This window comes from Capsicum annuum, chromosome 1 (genome assembly GCF_002878395.1).
Source record: "Capsicum annuum cultivar UCD-10X-F1 chromosome 1, UCD10Xv1.1, whole genome shotgun sequence".
Classification (NCBI taxonomy): domain Eukaryota; kingdom Viridiplantae; phylum Streptophyta; class Magnoliopsida; order Solanales; family Solanaceae; genus Capsicum; species Capsicum annuum.
Window position 1 is genome coordinate 183,434,918 of NC_061111.1, and position 10,992 is coordinate 183,445,909.

The 10,992-nt window shown below is 30.8% G+C and overlaps 1 protein-coding gene across 1 annotated transcript; it reads right to left on the reverse strand.

Annotated features, from left to right (window-relative positions):
- Positions 1-3,156: 3,156 nt before the first annotated feature.
- Positions 3,157-10,783, reverse strand: LOC124898659. The gene is made up of 9 exons (XM_047412362.1): positions 10,754-10,783; positions 10,161-10,268; positions 5,185-5,263; positions 4,857-4,993; positions 4,725-4,777; positions 4,455-4,516; positions 4,224-4,365; positions 4,014-4,143; positions 3,157-3,639 (listed from the first exon to the last, which is right to left on the reverse strand). The coding sequence occupies exons 1-9, from the start codon at positions 10,781-10,783 to the stop codon at positions 3,157-3,159; spliced, it is 1,224 nt and encodes a 407-aa protein (XP_047268318.1).
- Positions 10,784-10,992: the final 209 nt, after the last annotated feature.

The following is a 10,992-nucleotide window of genomic DNA, read 5'->3' on the forward strand; positions in this document are numbered from 1 at the left end:
TGTAACTGCATGTACGATGGATGGAGCAGGTAAGTTGCATTTTATTTTATATTTACATTGTACACCTAATCATATGTTTATATGTATTTATGCATATAACTTGATAATATAAATTTCTTTCTGATAAATACATTTCTGTATAAAAATACATATATTTCCCAAGTTTCACGAATGAAAACATGTATAATTGATAATGTATGTTTGTGATGTACTTTTACATGTTAGTATATGTAATTGATACTATTTCTTTGGTAAAATATACAGTTTTTTGGATATGTATTTTTAATAAATATATATGCAATTACTATATGTATTTATATTTGAATGTCCAAAATGTAATTTATAAATACAGACCATATATTTCCTTTGGCATATGGTGTGCTTGATTCTGAAAATGATTCATCTTGGACTTGGTTCATTGAGAATCTAAAGGAAGCGTACGGGAAAAGATAAAATATGTGTGTTGTATCTGATCGAAATCCAAGTATCATAAAGGCTGTTGGTGATGTGTACAAAGATGTTCCACATTATGCATGTATGTGGCATCTATGGGGGAATGTGAAAAAACTTTACAGAAAGTCACATGATGCATTATAGGAGATCTTTTATACAATGTCCAAATCATATTCAAAGTCAGAATTCCACATGTTAATGGAAAAGGTTGCGACATTTGATATCAGGGTGAAAAATATTTAGAATTGGCTGGTTAGGATTAGTGGCCTAGGTCCTATGCAATAGTTCACTGAGGATGGACTATGACTTCAAACATTGCGGAGTCAATAAATGGAGTACTTGTATTAGCTAAAGAATTGTCAATTTATGATTTTCTTGAGGAAGTTTGATTGCTATTTGGAAAATGAAATTGCAAAAATAGGAAGGAGGTTTCACATACATTCACAACACTCATTGAAAACTTTAATGACATACTCAAAGAGAACGAGGGTTTGTGTACTCGTATGACGGTATGATCTTTTAGATTTGTGGAATTTATAATTATGAAAACATAAGTAAGAGAATTAATTCCATTCAGTTCTAAATTAATGAAAAACATATACAATATAAACAAAAAGAACATTAAAAAACATATTATGTATTCTGCATCAGTTGATTTTTTTGGGTTAAGACATTTATGCATCAGTTGATTTTTGAACTCTGTTAAATCTACGTATTGTAATTGTATATGTTGCAGAATCTGAACACTACATATGTGTTTTGAAGCTAAAATGCATATGTATTTTTAATACTCTATATGTATTTTTAATACTCATATGTATTTTTACCCATTATAACTCAAAATCATATCTGAATTTTGTTAAATCTGAATATTGTTATTGTATATTTTGTAAAATCTGAATACTATACATATGATTTAAACTTCATTTGTATTTTGAATGCAATGTATGAACTCTGCATATGTATTTTTTTTTAGTTAAATAGCTATGTTGTATATTGCATTTGTATATTTTATTGAAAAATCTAAACAACTCAATTTTACTTTGATAGTAAATGAGCAAGGATTAGATACATATGACATATATTACATATGATGTATGCATTTTACATAATATTAAAATTTCATATGAATTTTTATGATAAATACACATGATGTATACTACATATGTATTTTTATAGCAAAATCTAAACACTGCATATGTATTTTTAAGCTAAACACATATGATTGTAACTGCATATGCATTTTTAATGCAAAATATCAAAACTGAACTGCACAATATATATTGCATATGAATTTTATTAAATCTGAATACTGTAATTATATATATTGGAAAATCTGAACAATATACATATGATGTAAACTTCATATGTATTTTGAATGCAATATATGCACTCTGATATGTATTTATTAGTTAAATACATATGCTATATATAGCATTTGTATTTTTTATTGAAAATTTTGAACAACTCAAATTTAATTTGATAGTAAATGAGCAAGGATTAGATACATATGACATATATTGCATATTAAGTAAATTGCATATGAATTAAATATCTTAATGTTTGTTTTTAGAATGTTAATAAATAAACATTAAAATACATATGATGTATGTATTTTGCATAATGTTAACACTGCATATGTATTTTTAACTTAAATATATATGTATACTGCATATGTATGTTTTTAGCAAAATCTGAACACTGCATATGTATTTTTAACTTAAATATATATGTATACTGCATATGTATTTTTTTAGCAAAATCTGAACACTGCATACGTATTTTTAATCTAAAAACATATGATTGTAACTACATATGTATTTTTAATGCAAAATGTCAAAACAGAATTGTACAGTATATATTGCATATGAATTACATATTTTAATGTTAGTTTTAGAAGGTAAATAAATAAACATTAAAATACATATGATGTATGTATTTTGCAAAATGTTAACATTGCATATGCAATTTTGATCTAAATACATATGATGTGTAATGCATATGTATTTTTATATCAAAATCTGAACTGCATAAATATTTTTAAACTAAATTCCACATCAAAATTTGAACACTGCATATGTATTTTTAAGTTAAATACATATGACTGTAATTGCATATGAATTTTTAATGCAAAATATCAAAACTGCATAATATTTTGTAGGTAAATCTCACAACAACAAATAAAACTGAACACTATAATAAAAGATTTAGTGCAAAATTATTGAAAACATATTAAAAATAAACGAGTAAATGAATTACTTTCATGCAATTCAAAATAAGTATGTCTGAAACACTTCAAAATAGAAAGTTAGATTTTACAATTCGAACCTATATCCATACACCAGTTTGTCAACTATCCAATGTAATAAATCCATCAACCATCATACATCAAAAATTTCAGTTACACTAGTTATTTTACTATGCCTAACAGGCCTCAAGGGTGCTTTGAAGTCACTATGAGCATTTGCTTCTTATTTTTGCATGCCATAGTCCCACAAAAGTGCAGCATATCTTGTATGGAGTACATTGGAGTTGAACTCAATCGGAGGAACTCTTTGACCATATGAAAGGCACTCTGTGTATGTAACCATGTACAACCCATAGTCCCTAAAAAAATATTGATTAATAACTAAAATGTATTCTGTACAAACTTCTAAAGTTGGTATATGTATATTAAAATACTTACAAGCTTCCACTTGGTTGTTAAGGCAAATTATCTTCAAATATCACATCAAAAAGATCTGAGGGGTCTTTATCTTTGTATCTCGGATGTTTTTGTAGATTAATACTTTTCTTTTCATAGAAATTACAAGCTTGGAGACACAAAGAAATAATATCAGCTAATTTTTTTATCTCAGCAAGAACAGCCGCATAATGACCACTTGATTCATATGAATCATATAAGAATATACACCTCTTTGAGAAGGAAAAAACTGTGAGAACCCAATAATGTTTTTCCTTTCTATTCACTGGAATATAAATATCTTCCACAGTATGCCCTGGCACTGCAATATACATACGGAAGCCATTGATGTATTTGTGAAGATGGGCCTCCTGTCCTCCCGCATTTAGGTTTGGATCATCCACAGAGTAAATATCCATCACAGAACTAATTATGTTCATAAAATTGCAATCTAATGTGTTGTATTTGTAAGAGCTGTTGGGCTCATACTTCGACTTCTTCCTCTAGTAGTAGAAGCAAACATCAATTTGCTGCAGTAATTAACACCACAAATCTTAAAACATTCAAATAATTTGTATACTAAATTAGCATGTATATGTAATATAAAATACATATGCATTTTTTAGTTTAATGTCTAAGATTTGCCTATGTATAATTTCATTTGTAAACTACATTTATATACAGATAATATAAGAAAAAATATATTCAACAGTATATGATTAAATAAAAACTTCATATCTATATTAATAAGTTATAAATGTATTTTTAACACAATATTTGTAAATTAGTAAAAACATATGTATTTACAGGTAACATAATATATATTTTAATTAGTGTTACAACTGTAAGGGAAAAATTATCAAAATAATATACTAACCGAGCCTGTCCATGACTGATTGGATAACCCCATAGTGTAGAACCAGTTTTTATCTTCAATAGTCTCAACTCCAAATTGCATCATTTCAATGGCTGATTTGCCCTTTTTGTAATGATCCACTTTTCCCTTCCTATTTTTTTTATTACATGGTAAATCATAAAAACATAATGAAAATTTTAAAAATAAGTTGAAACAATTCAAAAGACATACCTTTTAGCATGAACTTTTAGAAGGTCAACAGAAATCCAATCCATGAACTTCTTGACAATCTTCGTATCCACTATCCCATCAATTGGGTGATAAACATATGGATGTTTCTGGGAGAATATACGTATCTTCCCTCCTGAGCTCCCTATATATTTACAGAATACAAAAATATAATTAATAAAAATGTATTTGCAAAATATATTACGCAAAAAATATATATATTAGTGTACTTACCGGCTGTTAAACCAAAGTTACTCGTGTATGGCGACTCCTTGAATTTGGATGGTCGCCTAATCCTTAATTTTTGTACGGGATTTTGAAATTCATGATTAGCAGAGGGATGAACAATGATGTTTTTACTACTATAGACATTCAGATTAGGAAGCAGCTCATCAGGGATTGTGTTTTATGAATTAGGTCAATCTTGTTCATCTCTTTGTTCATTAGTGGTTAGTTCTTGTATTTGAGGAGTTGCATAATTTGCTCCTCTGTACCAAGATAAACCTCTCCATGCAACTCTGATTTGAACTCAATCCAGCATTCTCTTTGTATGTCTTCTAAAATATGGAAACAAAGATTAGTTTGTTCTGTCCAAAGTAACCCGCATAATCTCAAAAATATGTTCATTATATATACTTGAAAATCATCTTCAACAACAAACTCAGACATTTTATCATTCAAATTTTCATCAGTAGTTTCTTCTGCACGGATTGCTGATGGATGTGTGGTGATGCTTTTTCTCTGGTAGGCATTTAGACTCGATAACATCTCATCTGAAATTGTAAATTGAAAATCAGAAAAATTTATTCTTCCATTTTCTCATCACTAATCTACAAAAAAAATAAGAAAAGGATAATTGTCCTCTAAATTATTAGATCACATAAAGTCAAAGTTGAATTCATTATACATACTCGACCATCATGTTGAACAACCTTCTCAGAATGTATATAATCCAAATTTATACTTCGGAGAAGCTCATCAGGGATTAAATATTGAGAATTAATTTCAACGTTTGTTTTATCTGGATGCAAATCAATGCACCCCTTGCAAACAAGTAAAAAAAATTAAAACAACATCAAACAAAAATCCAATTGTATATGTTTATATAGATATATATAAAATAACATATAAATTCTAAATACAAAATTACATATGTGCACTCAAATGAATAAACATACGTTAGTTAATTATTTACCTTGGTACCATCTAGATTTTCACCTAAATTCTGATCAACATTCAGACTAAATCATTGTGGTGATGTTTCGGCACCAGCATAATCCACATGTTGGAGATCAGAATCTTTATCTTCATATTGTTGCTACAAATACAAATACAAGTTCAAAAAATTATACTTGAGTTCACTGGATATGTATATTTTTTTTTTCAAATTGAATATATAGATACAAACCCACTAAAAATACATATTGCTATCAACAACATTCTCAAAATACATACTAATATACAATACTAAAAATAAACTATTTTATAGATTATAATGTTTGCAATCAACCTAAAAATACATATTCTTATATCAGAATATAAATACATATGTACTATACATATGAAGTATAAAGAATTTGTATTTTTTATAGTAAAATGAGAACACTGCATATGTATTTTTTAACTAAATGTAACAACAAAAAATAAAAAATGCATAAAATACAAAAATGAATCTTTTATTCTATTCAAAATTTGAAAGTTTGATTTACCTCATATGTATTTTGATAGTAAATGAACACAGATTATGAAGTTTAACTACATAATTTTTTTCAAGTGAATGTTCAACTAACACTGTATATACTCTTATATATATATATATATAAACATAAAAAAACAAAATAATCATAATGAAACAACATTTAAAAATGCTTGTAAATACGTATTTGAAAGTTTAATATTTACCTTTGTACCGTCAAAAATATTATCCAAAGTTTGAACCACATTAGGACTGAAGTGTTGTCCAGATTTGTCTAAACCAACATCATCAACATTTTGTTTTTTATTGTAATGCCCCGCAAAATCCTTTTCCAGTTCGAGCCTTAGAGCATATTTTGGTAAAGATAAAATTTGAGTCAAAATATTTCAAAAATATCCTCCCAAGTATGAAATACTTTGAATCGTGTCGGAATATATTTGAGCATGAATAGAGATCATGGAGGTCCCCTAACTCATCGACGAATTGAAAGCTTTCCTATCGTTCAAGTTTTAGTGACCGTTCAAATTTGGGTCTACTTCAATCGACCATAACTCCTTGTATGTATCGAATTAGAGGACCTACTATATATCAAATGAAACCTCTTTGAATTATGTTTCCAACGATACTAATTTTGTGAAAAACCAATATCGGAGCAAAGAGTTATGCCCAATTTTACTCCATCATGTCTGGCCGGGAAACTGGTGACGACAATTGTGACAAGCCATCATGCCCGTGACGGCCTATCACCAAATGTCGCCAGCCCTGGGCAGAAAATCAAGAATTCAACCCCCTTTTTGTGATGATAATTCGTGACGGCCTATCACGGGCCTGACGGCTTGTCACAGATGTCGTCAAGAATATTTTATCAATAATTTTAGAACATTTTTGCAAGGGTATTTTGGTTATTTTCCACCTTTTGGAAGCCTCTATAAATATGGGAAAGCTCATCCAAAACCCTAATTTCCTTCATTTTCTCTTCCAATTCTCTAAAGAGAGAATATCTAAGGTTTTATTCAAGAACACTAATCTTCCAAAAACCATCCATAAATTCTTCAATATTTCTTCAAGAATCAAGTTTCTCATAGTGTGGGCTTCGAGAATTATTTATTACGAGTGCGGATAGAGTCTCAAGCATTAGAATTTATCCAATTTCAAAGATTAAGGTATGTAGGTGTTGATTCTTGGGTCCCTTTCATCCAAGAAGCTCAAGAACCCTTTTTAAAACTAAAAGATTTTTATGTTTATGAGTTGTTAATGATTTGTATGAGTTTAAATTGATGTTTAATGTGTTGTTGAGTTTTGATTTATGTTTTCCTACAAAATTTATGAGCTTTGACCCTAGTATGTGAAACTCATGTAATGTTTGTGATAGACCTTCTTGAAGTTGTTTTCTATGTGATGTGTTCATGACTTTTGGGTGTAGAAATGGTTGAATAAGTGAAGCATGTCCCCCCATAGGTTTGATAAAGAGCATAGGTGAAGCATAAGGGCCATTATAGTATGTTGAATAGGAAACAAGTTTGTGCTTAGTGTTTTGATAAAATGCCCAAATGGATGAATTATTCCATGGTAGTAGGAAATTCCTAAATAAGTGTGAACCCGTGAATGTCTAGTGTTTTGTTGAAGGACCTTAGTGAATGAGTGGAGAGGTGATAGTAGTAATTTACCCAATTTTGTGCTCCTGATATATGCTATGCTTTTCATACATGCCAAGTGGTTAACAAGTAGGTTATGACGTGATAGTATAAAGTTCCCTAAGCTATGTGATATCCAACACATGTCAAGATTGATATAGGTATGAAATAGCTGAGGTAAAACCTTGTTGAATGGAGTACGATTTAGTAGCATATTTCCCCTACATTATTATATGATTATGATTCTGAGATGCCTAAAGTGTCCCCTTGGCGACTGTGAAAATGCTTTAATGATTATGAGATGCTTTGATGATTGTGATGATGCATGAACGATTGTGATGATATATGAATGAACGTGATGATGAATGAATTATTATGCTTTACTTTTATGTCATCGAGTCCTGGGGGTATTTATACCCTACAATAGAGCTGTTGTCTAGAGCCCGTGTCAGTTTCTCGATAATTCCAGTCGAGCCATGATTCTCAGAACTCAGTGAATTATAGAACTCTGTATCCTCAAACAAGTGCAGAACTTAAGAAAGATCAGTAATCTCAGTTATCTCTGTAATCTCTGTATCACTAGTAATATAGCTCAGTCCTTTAATCAGCTAAGTTCTAATAGTACTCAAGTGATTCAATTCTAATCTCAGAAGCAATTCGAGTAATCTACTCAAACTCTGTATTGTCAGTCAGATACCATGATTTGATATCTTTTCCTTCATATATGGAACTAAGTAATCTCAGCATAACTCAGTTAAATCTTTTAAGAAACATGATCAGTATCAGATTCATCTTTGTCTAGTACAGTCTAAGAATCAACCCAGAGTCTTTCAGTTAGGAATAGGATTCAGCACTGAGCAAACCCAAGGATGGGAACTCACCTGCTAGTAGAGGGTGTGATTCTTAGAAGCAATCCTTACGTTCCAGAACTGTGTAGCCAGCACAGGAAAAGGAGTCACCCGTTAAGCAAGCTTGACGTCCTATTGAGGGTCACCATCAGGGAGCTTGACCTTAGAGAAAAGATAATGTCTTTACCCATGGCACGGTATTGGTACCTTTCCAACTGGGGGTAAAGGTTGGACCTCACCTATGGTAGGTTGGGGCATGTCAGTTAGATGACTACTTCCCATAGTTTCAATTTTAGATTCAGCTTTAGTTTCAGAATTAATCTTGAAAAATCAGGATTGTATGGTACAGTCATTTATCTCAGAGAGGAACTCAGACAGTTCCATTGATTTATGGACCATCCCGTCAGATAGGCTTGGTATTATATACAGTTGTTTGATATCATATTCAGAGATATACTGCCATACAGGCTTGATCATAGTATCATATTTCTATTGAATATTTTTGTCGTCAGATTCAGATATAATCATATTTCTTATCATTGATAAAACTTCCAAAGTAATCTGTTAGAAACATTGATCTCAGTCTCAGACCATGTTCAGTATTCTTATTATTATATCTAGAGATCTCCCGTCAGACAGGCTTGATCTTCATCTTAGATTCTATTAAGTATTCATGTTGTCAGATTTGGACAAGATCATACTTCTTATCATTAAGAATCGCTCCGAAATAATCTGTTAGAAAAGTTGATCTCTAATTCTGTCAGTCGAAAACAGTAAGCTCAGAGTTTAGTCCTTGATGTAAGTACATCTAGATCCTCAGTTATCAGTATCAGATGAGTCAGTTATTCTGTATCTTAATTTTAGTAGTGAGTTCAGTCTGCAGTAAGGTGGTATCCGAGTTTCAATATCTAGAGTTGCGATGATTGTGTTCATGTTCTGTGCATTCATGTATATGTTCTCATGCGGCATCTTCATGATTAGTCAGTTTAGATATTGTGCATGCATAAGCCCTTGCATTAGCCTAACTCGTCTACATAATCGGTACATTCCTGTACTGATGTATTTGTGCTATGGTATTTTATTTGACACCATAGGTTCAGAGGTATAGGATCCAGAGTATCCTCAGCAGTTCATTCGTAGTCAGCAGCAGTAGCAGTGAGTCCTCTTTTTTCGAGGATGAATTTCAGTTTACTATTATTGCTTCAGTCTTTGTTAATTTTTAGTTGATGGAGTTAGTTGGGGACCTGTCCCATCAACTCCGCCTTTTAGGTAGTTTAGAGGCTTTTCAGACGGATGTATTAGTATTCAGTTTTTCTGTATTATGAGTATTACAGATGTGTTAAACCTTATGGCTAATTTTCGTATTTATTTTAGATATTATGCAGTGTACATGTACAGATATCAGTAACGGGTTAGCTTGTGGTCCTTCGGGGTCATAAGCACCGTGTGACGTCTCGGGATGAAATCTCGGGGCGTTATATTCACCTTTTTTATCTGCAAACTATTCCAACAAGTATATAACGAGTTATTTGGCAAATGTGTTGTATTTATATAATTCAATCCACTACGAATACATATTATAAACCAGATAAGTTTTTTTAAAGAATATTGTAATAATAAAAATTTACCTTGCTTTGAGCATCAGATAGAACTTTTTTTCACTAGTCTACAAATTCCTTTAAACTCTTGACCAACCTGTTTTGATACAAAATCAATAAATAAAATTTTTGTAGTGTAAAACAAGTATTTGACAAAAACTTGCCTCATCATGGAATGCATCAAAAACTTTTATAGAAATGAAGGCTTCTTCCTCTATAGGACTCTCAAGCTTTGACGCAACTTCTTTCTTTACAAGGCTCTCTAGCTTTGACTGTTCCGAAGGAAAAATAAACCTAGTTGTTTACTTCACTTTCTTCCTTTTTGAAGGAGTTTCCTATCATGTTTGAATTGGCTTGAAAATTGGTGTCTTGACTCCAGCAACCTTTGCAGCAAGAGAAAGTGGTGTCCTTTTTTAGGTATGCTCGTCAACAATATTGTGTGACTTTTTCCTTAACGATTTCTTCACTGATGGGGTTAATGAATCAACCTTTTTTTTCTTTTTTGCATGTACATTGATCTATTTTGGTGGTGGATCCTAGAAGTCATCATCCGAATCAACTGAACGTTCATCTTCAAGTACATCCTTCTTTGGTATTTGAAACTATGTCAATTTCCTTTGAGTTGGCTCTATGTTCTTAAATACAACCTAGGAATATAGATAAACGATGTTAAAGTATCTGTTAAACAATCATAAATCAAATATATATATAGACTATAAAATATATGTTAATACATATGTATTTATTAACAACAAACCTTGCCATCGTCATTAAACATAGCATCCATCAAAACTCAAAATGTGGTCGAGGTGCATTTATATTCCAATTTAATAACTGAGAAATTCGATTATCAACCTTTGATGTAATCTTTCGTGGGATATTTGAACAACACTCATAAAGCCACACTTGAATAGCCAGTGACATTCCCTGTATCCAATAAAATTTTTCACCTGCTTTCAACCTGTTATTCAAACTTCTCGTTAGATCCTCAAATGA